The sequence below is a fragment of the Pelophylax lessonae genome (assembly GCF_965119305.1).
Source record: "Pelophylax lessonae genome assembly, chromosome: 1".
Lineage (NCBI taxonomy): Eukaryota > Metazoa > Chordata > Amphibia > Anura > Ranidae > Pelophylax > Pelophylax lessonae.
The window spans coordinates 29,086,618-29,104,465 of record NC_138768.1 but is presented as its reverse complement, the minus strand read 5'-3'; the positions used below and the strand labels follow the sequence as shown (position 1 = coordinate 29,104,465).

At 46.7% G+C, this 17,848-nt stretch overlaps 2 protein-coding genes across 2 annotated transcripts in view; both read left to right on the top strand.

The window, feature by feature from the left end:
- Positions 1-17,848, top strand: part of LOC309566803 (vomeronasal type-2 receptor 26-like) — a gene marked incomplete at both ends in the record, with an annotated part of 356,998 nt that overhangs the window by 24,540 nt on the left and 314,610 nt on the right. The window contains one exon of the mRNA XM_082272118.1: positions 5,859-6,150. Coding sequence (XP_082128244.1) covers positions 5,859-6,150 — 292 coding nt within the window. The remainder of the gene's footprint in view (positions 1-5,858; positions 6,151-17,848) is intronic.
- Positions 1-17,848, top strand: part of LOC309567099 (vomeronasal type-2 receptor 26-like) — a gene marked incomplete at its 3' end in the record, with an annotated part of 254,334 nt that overhangs the window by 177,888 nt on the left and 58,598 nt on the right. The gene's annotated exons all lie outside the window — the stretch shown is intronic.

Here is a 17,848-nt window from a genome sequence, read left to right as displayed (position 1 = left end):
TTTTTGGGGATTTACAATTTTCTGTTGTGTGGTTGGGTAATTAAGGTGGGAGAGTTGCTGTCGTTGATGGCGGATACACATTGAGAGAGTTCTGGTCCAGCTTTGCTCACCTCGGCCTCCGTCCATCTACATCAGTTTCCAAATGCTCCAGGGGTAAGAACATAGAGCCCTCTACACCATCTGCACACCTCTTAGTAAAAATTGGGTACCAAAAACCCACCCCTGATCATAATCGGAAATGTAGCCTTCCACCACCATGGATCACTTCCTAACTAGGCCTGCATCCCTGGCCTCAAGTTCACAAGTGGGCCCGACTGAGCAAGATCGTGCTGACATGGCGGGTGAGACACACACACATACAGGGCTTCATCCCCTCACAGATTCCTGCATCCCAATCCTTGTTAACCCCTGAGCTGATGGATGAAAAGCTCCAGACGCTTTTGCTTCGAATAATCCACAACATTGCTCAGGAGGTAGAGAAGATATCTCAGAAATTGAGGAGAGAACTAGACCAACTAGGGGAATGTACTGATGTGCTAGAGACTAAGTTTGATGATATGATTTAATATGTACATGCCTTAGAAGAGGAGAACTCTTCCCTTAAACACACTGTGTCTCAACTTCATTTACATCAAGAAGATCCCTGAAAAACAACATTCTATGAGCTTTCCAATGAACCCCAAAGAATGTTGGTCTCTAAACTTCATCCCTGCCCTTCTCACTCATTAACAGATTTTCTGATTTAATATGATGGTACACCTACACATTGTCCCCAGTCCATGACTAGGATCTTTGAGGATCAAAGGTTTACAATTGCCTAACTCCAGTTTACCCCCCCCCCCTTTAAATTGGAGGCTCTTGACACATTTCCTACAGATGTATGTCTGCCTAAGTTGTCCTCAGCAGACCTTTGAAAACTGAATGCTTCCATTACTGTGAAAGAACTCAACTTTTCTTCACATCTTGGCTCCTCAACTACTATCCCCATAAAACTGACTACTTGGGGGTAAGCCTCCTCAATCATCCTTTGTACATTCTTACATCACTGTTATACCGAAACCAGATGAGGACCCATCTATCCCAGATAATTATAGACCGATTGCGCTCCTCAATTCAGATTAGATCTTTAAATCACCTCTCACACCTGCTTTGTAAACCTATTGATAAGGACCAAGTGGGTTTTGTTCCAGCTAGACATGCAGGGGACAATATCAGACGTACCATAGACCCAATTGACATGATAAATAGAGTTCACCATCCAGCTCTGCTTTTAAGTTTGGATGCTCAGAAAGCATTTGATAACCTAAGCTGGTCCTATATGTTTCCAATATTATCTAAATATGGCTTTCAGGGTCCCTTTATTTCTGCCCTTTGTGCTCTATACTCCAACCCCTCTTCCCAGGTTCAGATGTCCTCCTTTCTCTCCTGGACCTTCCATATGTCCAATGGCACCAGGCAGGGGTGCCACTATTGTCTTTATTTTTTATTTTATGTCTAGAACCCCTGGCTGCTGCTATCCGTGCTCATCCGGACATCTGGGGGGTCCTTATGAGACAGATGGAATACAAATGGTCTTTATTTACTGATGATATTTTGATGACTCTGACACACCCGCGTGTCTCTTTACCATCCTTGCATAGTATACTGTCCCAATTTGGCACCATCTCTGGGTATAAAATCAATACCACCAAGACGAAAGCCTTACCTATCCATGTTCTCCCCGATGTTCTAACTTCCCTACAACAGCCATACCCATATCGATGGTATCCTCACTCCTTGAAATATTTAGGTGTGCAAATCACAGCTACTTACTCATCTCTGTGCCAGGCCAACTATTCCCCTATGCTCTGAACTATTAACAAAATGCTAAAACGCTGGAAACGCTGGAAACGCTTATCCTATTTTACGGTTGGGTAGAATAAACGTTTTGAAAATGCCTATTATGCCTAAATTGCTGTACCTCTTTGAAACACTCCCTGTGTCAGTGCTTACTGTATTTCTCAATCTAAGCTGCTTAAACAATGGTTTCTGGACTTATCTGGCACGGTAAAGCTCATCGGATTGTCAGCTCAGTGTTTTTTTCTCCTAGGAATTGAGGAAGTTTGGGAGCCCCAGATGTTCTCAATTACTTTTATGCATCCCACCTCAGGTTGGTCGCCTCCTGGTCTTGCCAGGCGGCCCTGAACAGATGGTCAGAGAATGAAATGGGATCTCTTTACCCTGCACATCCTTGTTCTCTGCTTTGGTCTCCCTCTCCTCATCAGGATTCCAGACTACATGAATTATGCTTGACCCCAATGCTTTTTACCTTGAAAATATGGCATTTGTGATCTGCCAGGTTTTCTCTCTCTTCGCCACATCCCCCTTTATCTAATCTGCTTTTTAACCCACTTATCCCCGATAGCCTTTCTCATTACTGGATTGAACCCCGGGCTCAGGCTACACTGTTCCAGCTTTGTCACTTTGTGAACCCGGTTACATGCAGAATTCTTACCTTCCAAGACCTCCAAGCCAAATACCACATTCCTAAACATATGCTCTTCTCCTACCTTCAAATTAAGCATTACTTCTCCACTCTTTACGCTGACTCTGACAATGCCTAAGCCATTGCTTAATCTCTTCTATTTAAAAAATCCTCCACAAAACACCCCCTCTCACTGAAGACTTGCACAACTATATGCAAAAATGGTCGTACATCCTTCAATGCCCTATCTCTCTCCCTTGCTGGGATAAGATATGGTCCCCCTCATCCAAGGCTTCAAGATGTGTGGTGCAGAGAGAGACAGCTTTTAAAATCCTACTGTTCTGGTACAGAACACCTAAGGTGGTTCGTTGCCTAGACCCTTTACTTTCCTATCTACGTTGGCATTGTGGCAAGGAAAAAGGTATCATATCTTTTGGCAATGTGAGCTTATAGCCCCATTCTGGAAAATAGTGATGTCTCTCATCCAGCGGCTGTTTGAAATATCTTTTCAATTGGACCCGATACATTACCTAGTAGGCCTCCCAAACATTCGTAAACTCTCAAACAAATTAATTTCATACGTATTATTAGCAGCCAAGAGATTTATCCCAATACATTGGTTATCTTCTACACCCCCATCCCAAGCCCAGCTTTTACACACCATATCTGAGATTCAGAGGATGGAGTATGTGACTGTCTTGGTTGGTGATGCCATGGCGTGATTCAACAGGATATGGGATCCCTGGGACCAATGTGAGTATGGTAACTCTCCCGTGTCTTGTTGAACTTGGGTCTAGGGTGACACTACATGAGGATGAACCCTCTTCTCTCCATGACCCCAATTCACTGCAGTCAACCCCTGGTGTATGCTTGTAGAGTATATAGTCTGTTCCTTTTTTTCATGTAAACATGTTTTCCTTCTCCTATTTGATTTGTTGAGTGATCTCATTAGGGTACTGTCCATATTAAATACATTTACGATCTGCCTATTACATATAAACGAGTTTCCTATCTTGTTCTATAACTCCTTGTAACAGAACCGTGACCCACACTGTACTTGTGGACTTCCATCAGTATACGGTTTCCTCCCAGTCATGAACATAGATATATTTTCCAGCCGCCCCCATACAAAGCTAGGTGACAACTTAGCTTGAACTGGAATCAACAGTTTATTGAACATTAACACATAATTTGTATACAGCATGGACCTCCCCCTCCTGATCAGATTACCACACACAGGTCAGGGGTTGCCTGATTACATTATCATATGCAGATGAAATTGTATACAGAAATAGAATTAACCTAAACTAATTATGTAGCCATCTGGACAGAAACAATATGTGAGTTCATTAACATTTAACAATGGGACAGACAGGTTTAACAGAATCCACATCACATCTCAATACACAAACAATAGGGAGAGCCTGTCTCTGCCATTGAAGTAAAATAAACATTAGCATAGGTGTAAATACAGACCCCATTTGAAGCAATCCAAGCCATATTCTCAGTGTCCATTAAGTATCTGTCTTTCACTCCTAGTGACGGTGAATACCATCACATATCTTCCCCCCCAAAGGTAGACTGACCAGGTACCAGACCTCCAATTGGTCTGTGCCTGAGTTAGTCGGGTAACAAGTCTCAAAAAGTCAATCTATCATGGCAGCTTCCTTGACAAAATTCCACATAGTTTGTTAGTTTGTTCTGGCAGGGCGCATGGAGCTCTCATAGCCAATCAGCATGTGAAGTTTGGTTTGGACAGGCCAGATTGGGCTTCTTGGCCACCCTGTGTCCCTAATAGACACAAGGTGACTTACACATAAGAGGGGCCTAGGGGGTTGAGAGAGGTTTTTCCCAACCTCTCTAAGGTAAGCTGTGTTCCACGGGGCCCCCAACCAAAGTGACTCCCGTCACATCTCTCCCCTTTCGGAAGGAGACTAACACAGGAGGGGACCCCAAACGGGTTTGACTTTGAAGTTAGTAAGTAGTTCCAGTCCCCCAATGTGTGTACCCACACAGTACCCCAAACAAACGCCAGAACCAAAGGCACGGAACCGAAGTACCCCCTTAAAATCCATGCTAGAACTAAAGGGTTTCACTTTAAGCATTTAAAAAAAATCACTACTGTGGGCAGAATGGTTTCTCAAAAACTTTTCTTTTTTGCATCGGCACATGTTCCCCAGGGCAATGTCCACCCCCAATCCCCCCCCCCTTCCCACTTTTTGACACCCCTTTGCCTATTAGCGCAGAGAATTATCATTTTTAATTTAATTGGTTTCAATGAAGTTCCCCAAACTCCTGCTGAACTGAACCCAAGGCAGGTTGACCTATGCAGTATATACCAAAACAGTCCACAAGTAGGTGTTTTGGATCAAAAAAGGCCACATGAGACTTTAACTTACAGACATGATATCTAAAACTTAGCATTACCTCAACATTCATATTAAAAAAGAATAGCGCACACATGCAAAAGAAATGACTATCAAATATGAAGACAATCCATAAATAAAAATGGGGATTTGGTCCCACCATATGGCCATATTGTGCTCAAGCCCACCACTGCGTCAAAGTACCCCATTGTCAGTGGGTCCTACACTATCCATAAAAAAGGATGAATCCAGCCTCTCTAACCCTTGGAGACAACACTCCTTGCTGGGAGAGATGTGCTAATGCCCTACAAGAGACTCCTCCTATATCTACTTGATAGTGGACACTGATAGAGTACAGGTGGGTGCTCAACCTCAGAAGTCTGGTCAGACCGAATACATAATAAACAAGCAAAAGCATCTTTTTGCTTGTTTATTATGTATTCGGTCTGACCAGACTTCTGAGGTTGAGCACCCCCCCCCCACACACACACACACCTGTACTCTATCAGTGTCCACTATCAAGTAGATATAGGAGGAGACCCTTGCATTAGTACATCTCTCCCAGCAAGGAGTGTTGTCTCCGAGGGTTAGAGAGGCTGGATTCATCCTTTTTTATGGATAGTGTAGGACCCACTGACAATATGGTACTTTGACGTAGTGGTGGGCTTGAGCACGATATGGCCATATGGTGGGACCAAATCCCCATTTTATTTATGGATTGTCTTCATAGTTGATAGTCATTTCTTTTGCACGTGTGCACTATTCTTTTTTAATATGCATGTCGCTTGGTTCATAGCTGCACCAGCTTTAGAAATACATGTTCAGGGTTTGCTCCCCCAACTTTTTGCTTGTTTATTACCTCAACATTGTTTCTGCTGTTTTATATATCCCACAGGAAGCATTGCATGAAAGTATTTTCCTCTGTATTTAGAGTTAAGCTGATCCCATGTATGAATATGTCTAAAATATTTTACATATATATAGAAATTATTAACTTATTTTTTTTCAAAAAAAAAAACTTTTTGTAGCCCCTCTTTCTGGTATTACCTGAACCTCCTAGCTTTTCTTACCGCAATTGATAATATTAACCAGGATCCAGACATCTTACCCAATATCACTCTAGGATTCCATCTATATGACTCATGGCTGGAACCCAGGAAGGCTGTACAGAGTGTTCTGCAGATCTTATCTGGACCAAATGGGACAGTTCCCAATTATTCCTGTAAAGGACAAGGCAAGTTGGCTGGTGTTATTGGAGATTACTATTCATCCACTACAATCCCAATAGCCCAAATCCTCGGATTGTACAGATACACACAGGTGAGTAAAATCTACTTGTATTTTTTTTAATACTAATATATATAAACTCAGTTAAAATGAATAATTACACACCTGAAACCATCACTAAGGATTTCCCCCATTTTCCATAATTAAATTTCAATGCAATTACCTTTAAAAAAGGCTTTTATCTATGGTCATGTGACTGTTCGGTCCCCCTCTTCTCCTGCTGCTTGGAGAGCTAGGGGCCGAGAATGAAGAAAACCTCTGAGAGGGGATGCCAATTAGATTGGTGAGGTCTGAGCTATAGGATAGTTGGAGCCACTGTTACTCTTACATTTTTACCCAACCCCATTAGGCTTCTATTTGCCTACTTCACTAGGGAAGGCCTTGCGGTTCTTCCAGCGGTTGGTTCGCGGCAAACTTTGCTCATTTGCAGCCCGCCGATTTTGTGAACATATGGCGTTGTTTGCGGCGGCCATATTAGTTTACATTGGGGAGAACTTTGACCCATGACACAGCCATCAGGTGGAACAGGACAGCCAATTGAGACATTTCAGCACATGGACATATCCCCTACCTTATAAATAGACCTGACCTGGCGGCCATTTCACATTCTGCTTTTTGTCAGTGTAGGGAGAGGTTGGCTGTGTGCACCAGGGACAGATTGTCAGTGACACAAATCGCTCTGTTAAGGTCCACAAAAGTCCTTTTAAGGGCTGGTATTTGGAATAGGCCTACTGTCTCTTTTGTCAGTGTAGGGAGAGGTTTGCTGTGTGCACCAGGGACAGATCGTCAGTGACACAAATCGCTCTGTTAAGGTCCACAAAAGTCCTTTTAAGGACTGGTATTTGGTATACGTGTACTTTTCTTTGGTGTGCAGTGCTCTATATAGTGGTGTAATACACTAATAATATACTTTCTAATATAGAAAGCATATTATAGTAGATTTGTATTGTGCAATGTACAGCATTGTGACTGGTGTGGTGAGCATTGCTGCAGCAATACTACAAACACTGACAAAAGGACTTTTAATGTATTATAACTGGTGTGATAGACCAGTGGTCCCCCCAATACCACATATTGAAGTGGGGTGTTATCTGAGTATACTTTTCTAAGGGTATTTGTGTCCAGCAAAAATATAGCTTTTTTTTCTGCGTTAACTCTGCTACACACAGTGCCAAACTTACTGGACAATTTTTTATACAACTGGTGTGATAGACCAGTGGTCTCCCAATGCCACATATTGAAGTGGGGTGTTATTTAACAGTATACTTTTATAACAGTGTATTTTAGTCCTGCAAAAATGTGGCCTCTTTTGCTGCGTTAACTCTGCTACACACAGTGACAACAGTTACTGGCCAATTTTTTGTAGAACTGGTGTGATAGACCAGTGGCCCCTCAATACCACAGTTTGAAGTGGGGTGTTATTTAACAGTATACTTTTATAACAGTGTATTTTAGTCCTGAAAAAATTTGGCCTCTTTTGCTGCGTTAACTCCGCTACACACAGTGACAACAGTTACTGGCCAATTTTTTGTAGAACTGGTGTGATAGACCAGTGGCCCCCCTATACCACAGATTGAAGTGGGGTGTTATCTGAGTATACTTTTATAAGTGTATTTGTGTCCTGCAAAAATATTGCCTCTTTTGCTGCGTTAACTCTGCTACACACAGTGCCAAACTTACTGGCCAATTTTTTGTACAACTGGTGTGATAAACCAGTGGCCCCCCAATACCACAGATTGAAGTGGGGTGTTATTTAACAGTATACTTTTATAACAGTGTATTTTAGTCCTGCAAAAATGTGGTCTCTTTTGCTGCGTTAACTGTGCTACACACAGTGACAACAGTTACTGGCCAATTTTTTGAAGAACTGGTGTGATAAACCAGTGGCCCCCCAATACCACAGATTGAAGCGGGGTGTTATATACCTTGTTCCACATATACTGCGCTTTTCTAGAGACTTTTGTCACAGGGTCATTTAAAAAACGACAGGCAGAGGAAGAAGCAGGCCTTACACAGGGGTGGTAGAGGTAGGGCAGGAGCAGTAGGCCGGAGCCAAACTGTGAAGTTTCAGAAGGTGCGTATGATTACGTCAAAGGACGCACCAGACTTGGTTGAGTGGCTCACTCAGCCTTCCTCTTCTGCACCCTCCTCATCCTCTCTATCTGCACCCTCTTCACTCTCTGCTGTGTGCACCCCCAAAGAGTCCACCACCACCATATACCCTCCACTTGAGTCACTGGAATTATTTTCTGATCCATCACAAGACATTTGCGATGCACAGCCATTGTTGGCATTGAATCAGGAAGAGGAGGTAGCAAGAGCCGCCACTCAGCCGTCTGAGGAAAGTACCAAGATCAGCCCAATGAGGTTGGTTCCTGCTGTTGCTGCCTACTCCGAGATCTCGAATGTTAGTGGTGGGGAAGGTGACGTCGATGATGACGTGTCTATGGACGTCACATGGGTGCCCACAAGAGAGGAAGAGGAGGGGAGTTCAGAGGGAGAGATGGACCAGCAGATAGGGAGGAGAAGCAGGAGGAACTTGCATGGCACAGGAGGGACAAAGCAGACTGCAAATGTATCAGCAGCGAGCCATCAACCATGTACAGTGATATCTGGCACACCCAGTGTTGTCATCTGCCGCCTTTGCAGTCAACGCATAAGTCGCAGTAAGCCCAACACTCACCTAGGGACGACCGCCTTAAGAAGGCACTTGGACTCCCATCACCGAGCACAGTGGGAGCAACGCCGTCAGAACCCACAAAATCACACTCCAGGCTCACACCATCGTGCCTATTCTCCTTCTCCTCTCTCTTCACAATTGTCCTCCACTCCACCTTCCATCATGCTGTCCTCACATTGTTCTGGAAAAAGGCAGGCTTCCGTGGCCCAAATGTTGGAGCATAAAATAATGATGACGCCGGATAACCCTCTTACCCAACGTTTGACTGTTGGCTTGTCGGATCTGGTAGCCCGCCAACTACTGCCATATAAACTGGTGGACTCGGAGGCCTTTCGGAAATTTGTGGCCATTGGAACACCACAATGGAAGGTCCCAGGCAAAAGGGCATTCCAGAGCTGTATAGCCATGTTCAGCGGCCAGTGAATGTATCTCTGGCACACAGTGTCGGTGCCAAGATACATCTGACCACAGACACATGGTCTAGCAAACACGGGCAGGGAAGGTATATAACTTTTACTGCCCACTGGGTAAACCTTCTGACGGTCGTCAAGCATGTAACCCATGGCATCCGTGTAGATTTGGTTTTAATGCCACGGATTGCATTCAGGCCTGCCTCTTCTACTCCTCCTACTCCAGCCTCCCTCTCCTCCTTGGCTGTCTCCTCCTTTTCCGTTGCTACTGTCTCTTCCGCTGCGCCACCCAAGATCCCCAGAACCTATTCCATATGCCAGGTGAGACGTTGCCATGCTGTGCTGCGTCTGTTGTGCCTGGAAGCCAAGAGCCACACTGGTCCTGCACTCCTTTCAGCTTTGCGTTCACAGGCAGATCAGTGTCTGACACCGCTCAATTTGACAGTTGGTAAAGTGGTGTGCAACAATGGTACCAATCTGCTGAGTGCGCAGAAACAGGGCAAAATTACACATGTGCCATGCATGGCACACGTCCTGAACTTGGTTGTGCAGCGGTTCGTTGCCAAATACCCTGGGGTCCAGGATGTCTTATGGCAGGCCAGGAAAATCTCGGGCCTTTTTAGAAGATTTTACACAGCCATGGCTCGCCTTGCTGACATTCAGCGGTGACACTAAACTAGGCATGCCAATATCTTCTATGCAGGATGTGGAAACCTTACTAAACTAGGCATGCCAATATCTTCTATGCAGGATGTGGAAACCTTACAAGTGGACCTGAACAAAATAATGGGGTGGGAAACTACATGGCAGATGAGGTTTAATGTTGAAAAATGTAAAGTAATGCACTTGGGTGCCAGAAACCAGAAAGCAAGCTACTCACTAGGGGGGAACCTCTGGGTGAGTCTAGGATGGAAAAGGACCTGGTAGACAACAGGCTTGGCAGTGGCATGCAATGCCAAGCCACTGCAAGCAAAACCAACAGAATACTGGGATGCATAAAAAAGGGGATTCACTCCAGAAATAAAGAGATTATTCTCCTGCTCTACAAGACTCTGGTCCGGCCACATCTGGAGTATGCTGTCCAGTTCTGGGCACCGGTCCTCAGGAAGGATGTGCTGGAACTGGAAAGAGTCCAGAGAAGGGCAATACAAATAATTAGGGGAATGGAGGACATCAGCTATGAGGAAAGACTACAAGCACTGAACTTATTCTCTCTGGAGAAGAGACGATTGAGGGGGGATATGATATCAATGTACAAATACTGTACTGGCGACCCTAGCATAAGGAACAAACTCACTAAAACTAAAGGAAAAGCGGTTTAACCTTAAAGTACGTAAGGGGTTCTTCACTGTAAGAGCGGTAAGGATGTGGAATTCTCTTCCACAAGCAGTCGTATCAGCAGGGAGCATCGATAGTTTCAAAAACCTATTAGATGGGCACCTTAAAGACCACAACATACAGGGGTATACAATGTACGGTTAACAGCAAACACAAATAGGGTTGAGCGGACACCTAGATGTCCGTGTTCGACGGGTTCGGCCGAACTTTAAAAAAAAGTCCGGGTCCGTGTCCCGGACTTTTACCGAACTTTTCCCGGACACCGAACCCCATTGAAGTCAATGGGGACCCGAACTTTAAGGCACTAAAATGGCTCTAAAACACCAAAGGAAAGGGCTAGAGTGCTGCAAATGGCAGCAAAACGTAATTAAGAGCATGGCAAGTGCTCTGCAAACAAATGTGGATAGGGAAATAACTTAAAACAACAAAAAAAAACAGAAAAATAAAACAATGTTCTTCTTCATCTCTGAAGGACGAGGCCCATATGGAGTAGGAGGGAGGTTGAGGTGGTGGTGGATGTGGCGGTGACATAGGCGTGCGCACAGGGTGTGCTGGGTGTGCCTGGGCACACCCTAATCACCTAGGGCACATAGCATTGCCAGTGAGGAGATGGGAAAGATCTCCCTGGGACCTGCTCTGCTCTATTTCTCCTTGCCTACAGGTACATGGCCCCGATACATTACTCTCCCTGCTGGCAAACACATGCATGTGTATTTCAACTTTGGGGTGCACACCTTAATGCAATAGGCTGCGCACACCTATGGGCGGTGTAGGTGGAAGCGGCGGTGGAGGAGGACCAGGGCCGGATTAACAGCATCATGGGCTTGGTGCTGAGGATTTTGAAGGGCCTTAGGGCCGTGCCTTGCCATGCACCCAGAGGAGGAAGGGTGCAGCCATGCATGCCTAATTCAACATGGGATGCTGTCTCTGAAGCCCATAAACACATCCATGCATCGCCAACTGTCCCTCCTTGTCCGGCCTTCACGCTGTGTGGGGAGGTTCTGAGGGTGCTGCCTGGGGAAGCGAGCATAGAAGCCAGACTTCTGTGTTTACAAGTGACAGAAGAGCGGTAACAGTGAATATGGCCAACCCGGGGCCTATATAAAAGGTAGGGGCCTGGAGCTGCAGCTCCAATAGCCCCTACATTAATCTGGCCCTGAGGAGGAGGACGAGGTAGCCAACACTGCTTCTTTTCAAAAATTTTAAATGAGGGTACACCCCAAAAGAGTGAGAAAGAGCAAAAATGGAACAATGGGTGGGTAAGGTCGGTATCCATTGCTATTCTGCATAAGGTACGGAAAAGTCCCGTGGGATCCATGCCTGGTTCATTTTAATGAACGTGAGCTTGTCCACATTGTCTCTGGACAGGCGGCTGCGCTTGTCTGTTATAACGCCCCCAGCCGTGCTAAATACCCGTTCAGATAATACACTGGCTGCAGGGCACGCCAGCACCTCCAAGGCGTAAAGGGCAAGCTCAGGCCATGTGCCCAATTTGGAGACCCAGAAGTTGAAGGGGGCAGACCCGTCATTCACTACATGTAGGCGTGTGCACACATACTGCTCCACCATGTTGGTAAAATGCTGCCTCCTGCTAAGACGTTCCATCTGAGCTGCTGGTGCTGCTGTTTGTTGTGGCGTGCTGACAAAGCTTTTCCACATTTCGGCCATGCTAACCCTGCCTTCTGAGGTGCTGGCGGTGCCCTGGTTGCGTTGGCGACCTCCTCCTCCTCCTCCTCTGCCTTGTGCTTCCACTGTGGCCCCGCTGTCAGATGGGAATGCCAGCAGCATGGCGTCTACCAGCGTGCGCTTGTACTCGCGCATCTTGCGATCGCGCTCCAGTGAGTGAATTAAGGACGGTACGTTGTCCTTGTAACGGGGATCCAGCAGCGTGGCCACCCAGTAATCAGCACAAGTTAGAATGTGGGCAACTCGGCGGTCGTTGTGGAGACACTGCAGCATGTAATCGCTCATGTGTGCCAGGCTGCCCAGAGGCAACGAAAGGCTGTCCTCTGTGGGAGGTGTATGGTCCGTGTCCTCTGTATCCCCCCAGCCACGCACCAGTGATGGCCATGAGCTGGCCTGGGTGCCACCCTGCTGTGAACATGGTTCCATCTCCTCCTCCAGCTCCTCCTCCTCCTCATCCTCCTCATCCTCCAGAACTGTGCCCCTGCTGGACAATTGCGTCCCTGGCGTTTGCGTGTGCAGGAACCCACCCTCGGAGCCCCTTGCGAATGACTGCCCTGAAAGCCTTGGAAATGTTACCTCTTCATCCTCCTCCTCCTCCTCATCCTGTGCCACATCCTCTTCCATCATCGCCCGAATTGTTTTTTCAAGGAGGCATAGAAGTGGGATAGTTAAGCTGAGAACGGCGTCATTGCCACTGGCCATGTTGGTGGAGTACTCAAAACAGCGCAACAAGGCACACAGGTCTCGCATGGAGGCCCAGTTATTGGTGGTGAAGTGGTGCTGTTCCGCAGAGCGACTCACGCGTGCGTGCTGCAGCTGAAACTCCACTATGGCCTGCTGCTGCTCGCACAGTCTTTCCAGCATGTGCAAGGTGGAGTTCCACCTTGTGGGCACGTCACATATGAGGCGGTGAGCGGGAAGGCCGAAGTTACGCTGCAGCGCTGCCAGGCGAGCAGCAGCAGGGTGAGAACGCCGAAAGTGCGCACAAACGGCCCGCACTTTCTGCAGCAGCTCTGACATATCGGGGTAGTTTTTAAGGAACCTCTGCACCACCAAATTCAGCACATGCGCCAGGCAAGGGATGTGCGTCAAACCGGCTAGGCCCAGAGCTGCTATGAGATTTCGCCCGTTATCGCACACCACCAGGCCGGGCTTGAGGCTCGCTGGCAGCAACCACTCATTTGTCTGCTGTTCCATGCTCCTCCACAACTCCTGCGCGGTGTGTGGTTTGTCCCCCAAACAGGCAAGTTGTAAAACTGCCTGCTGTCGTTTACCCCTGGCCGTGCTGAAGTTGGTGGTGAAGGTGTTACGCTGTCCGGATGAGGAGGCGGTAGAGGATGAGGAAGCGGAGTAGGAGGAGTTAGGAACAGGAGGCAAACTGAAGCGCCCTGCAATCCTCGGTGGTGGAAGGACATGCGCCAAATTGCTATCCGCCTCAGGCCCATCCGCCACTGCATTTACCCAGTGTGCCGTTAGGGAGATATAACGCCCCTGACCGTGCTTACTGGTCCACGTATCCGTAGTTAGGTGGACCTTGGCACAGATGGCGTTGCGCAGTGCACACCTGATTTTTTCCCCCACTTGGTTGTGCAGGGAAGGGATGGCTTGCCTGGAAAAGTAGTGGCGGCTGGGCACGACGTACTGTGGGACAGCCACCGACATAAGGTTTTTAAAACTGTGCGTCTCCACCAGACGGAATGACAGCATTTCAAAGGCCAATAATTTTGAAATGCTGGCATTCAGGGCCAGGGATCGCGGGTGGGTAGGGGGGTACTTCCTCTTCCTCTCAAGTGTTTGGGAGATGGAAAGCTGAACGCTTCCACGGGACATTGTGGAGATGGTTGTTGGTGACCCAGGTGGTGGTGTTGCTGACAGATCGTCTGTTTGCGGGGTGGCAGGTGCCGGTATCACTACAGATGTGGCTGGAGCGGCCGAGACTGCAGCAGAAGAGGAAGCAGGATGAGCCAGAGACGTTTCTTGGTTTTGAAGGTGTGTACTCCACTGCAGCTCGTGCTTTGCACTTAGATGCCTGATCATGCAGGTTGTGCTCAGGTTGAGAAGGTTCATGCCTCGCTTCAAGCTCTGATTGCACAGGGTGCAAACCACTCGTGTCCTGTCATCAGCACATTTTCTAAAGAACTTCCACGCTAGAGAACTCCTTTGAGCTGACTTTGGTGCGCTCGTTCCCTTGCTGCGTTGGGCAGTAGCGGGCGTAGTGTCTAGGGCACGGCCGCTCCGCTTCTGCACCCTGCTCCCTCTTCTGCTGTGCTGGTGGCTCTGTGCGACCACCGCCTCTTCCTCCAAACTACTCAGTTCACCTGCATGACGTTCATTCCATGTGGGGTCGAGGACCTCATCGTCCTCCACATCATCTTCCACCCAGTCTTCACCCCTGCCCTCCTTGTCGGTCTCCACAATGCTGAACGCCGCAGCAGTTGGCACCTGCGTTTCGTCATCATCGGAGACGTGCTGCGATGATCCTTGCATGTACTCATCTTGAGAAATAAGTGGTTGGGCATCGCTGCACTCAATCTCTTCCACTTCTGGGGCAGGGCTAGGTGGATGGCCCTGGGAAACCCTGCTGATAGAGTCCTCAAAAAGAATAAGAGACTGCTGTATGGCTTGGGGCTCAGACTGCTGGCCTGATTTGCAAGGGGGTGAGGTGAAAGACGGTTGGACATTGGCTGCAGGTGCCAACTCTGACCTTTCTGCAGTAGACTGGGTGGGAGACAATGTGAAGGAACTGGAGGCACTGTCAGCAGCAAACCAATCTACTATCGCCTCAACTTGTTCTGGCCTCATCACTTCTAGGGACGTTTGATGCCCTACCAAATACTGATGCAGGTTCTGTCGCCTACTCACACTTGAGGAAGGTGTTTCACTTGTGCGTGTAGCTGGCACAGATCGACCATGTCCTCTCCTTGCAACAGGAGCTCTACCAGCAGCACCACGACCCAGGCCACGGCCCTTATTTGACGGTCTCCTCATATTTCTGTAATTTAAGATCTTGCCCTAGAAAGGTTTTTATTGAATAGCGGAATAGAAAATATGATCCAAAAAAAGTGTATGTATATCACACGTACACAACCACACTAGGCCCCAATTACTATTGTTTGTACCCCTAAAAGGCTAGATGAGGAGTAGGGGGAGTATGGAACAGGCAGCACCCTCAAACCTTCAGAAGTATGAGATGAACCCCAACAACTTGGAAAGGTGGATCTCTCTCACACGTACCGACACAGACTATCCCGCAATTCAATTGATCCTCAAAGGTTTTTATTGAATAGCGGAATAGGAAATATGATCAAAAAAAGTGTATGTATCTCGCACGTACACAACCACACTAGGCCCCAATTACTATTGTTTGTACCCCTAAAAGGCTAGATGAGGAGTAGGGGGGGTATGGAACAGGCAGCACCCTCAAACCTTCAGAAGTATGAGATGAACCCCAACAACTTGGAAAGGTGGATCTCTCTCACACGTACCGACACAGACTATCCCGCAATTCAGTTGATCCTCAAAGGTTTTTATTGAATAGCGGAATAGGAAATATGATCAAAAAAAGTGTATGTATCTCGCACGTACACAACCACACTAGGCCCCAATTACTATTGTTTGTACCCCTAAAAGGCTAGATGAGGAGTAGGGGGGGTATGGAACAGGCAGCACCCTCAAACCTTCAGAAGTATGAGATGAACCCCAACAACTTGGAAAGGTGGATCTCTCTCACACGTACCGACACAGACTATCCCGCAATTCAATTGATCCTCAAAGGTTTTTATTGAATAGCGGAATAGGAAATATGATCAAAAAAAGTGTATGTATCTCGCACGTACACAACCACACTAGGCCCCAATTACTATTGTTTGTACCCCTTAAAGGCTAGATGAGGAGTAGGGGGGGTATGGAACAGGCAGCACCCTCAAACCTTCAGAAGTATGAGATGAACCCCAACAACTTGGAAAGGTGGATCTCTCTCACACGTACCGACACAGACTATCCCGCAATTCAATTGATCCTCAAAGGTTTTTATTGAATAGCGGAATAGGAAATATGATCAAAAAAAGTGTATGTATCTCGCACGTACACAACCACACTAGGCCCCAATTACTATTGTTTGTACCCCTAAAAGGCTAGATGAGGAGTAGGGGGGGTATGGAACAGGCAGCACCCTCAAACCTTCAGAAGTATGAGATGAACCCCAACAACTTGGAAAGGTGGATCTCTCTCACACGTACCGACACAGACTATCCCGCAATTCAATTGATCCTCAAAGGTTTTTATTGAATAGCGGAATAGGAAATATGATCAAAAAAAGTGTATGTATCTCGCACGTACACAACCACACTAGGCCCCAATTACTATTGTTTGTACCCCTAAAAGGCTAGATGAGGAGTAGGGGGGGTATGGAACAGGCAGCACCCTCAAACCTTCAGAAGTATGAGATGAACCCCAACAACTTGGAAAGGTGGATCTCTCTCACACGTACCGACACAGACTATCCCGCAATTCAATTGATCCTCAAAGGTTTTTATTGAATAGCGGAATAGGAAATATGATCAAAAAAAGTGTATGTATCTCGCACGTACACAACCACACTAGGCCCCAATTACTATTGTTTGTACCCCTAAAAGGCTAGATGAGGAGTAGGGGGGGTATGGAACAGGCAGCACCCTCAAACCTTCAGAAGTATGAGATGAACCCCAACAACTTGGAAAGGTGGATCTCTCTCACACGTACCGACACAGACTATCCCGCAATTCAATTGATCCTCAAAGGTTTTTATTGAATAGCGGAATAGGAAATATGATCAAAAAAAGTGTATGTATCTCGCACGTACACAACCACACTAGGCCCCAATTACTATTGTTTGTACCCCTAAAAGGCTAGATGAGGAGTAGGGGGGGTATTGGAACAGGCAGCACCCTCAAACCTTCAGAAGTATGAGATGAACCCCAACAACTTGGAAAGGTGGATCTCTCTCACACGTACCGACACAGACTATCCCGCAATTCAATTGATCCTCAAAGGTTTTTATTGAATAGCGGAATAGGAAATATGATCAAAAAAAGTGTATGTATCTCGCACGTACACAACCACACTAGGCCCCAATTACTATTGTTTGTACCCCTAAAAGGCTAGATGAGGAGTAGGGGGGGTATGGAACAGGCAGCACCCTCAAACCTTCAGAAGTATGAGATGAACCCCAACAACTTGGAAAGGTGGATCTCTCTCACACGTACCGACACAGACTATCCCGCAATTCAATTGATCCTCAAAGGTTTTTATTGAATAGCGGAATAGGAAATATGATCAAAAAAAGTGTATGTATATCACACGTACACAACCACACTAGGCCCCAATTACTATTGTTTGTACCCCTAAAAGGCTAGGAGTAGGGGGGGTATGGAACAGGCAGCACCCTCAAACCTTCAGAAGTATGAGATGAACCCCAACAACTTGGAAAGGTGGATCTCTCTCACACGTACCAACACAGACTATCCCCCAATTTAACTGATCCCCAAAGGTTTTTGATTAAATAGCGGAATAGAAAATATGATCCCAAAAAAGTGTATGTATATCACACGTACACAACCACACTAGGCCCCAATTACTA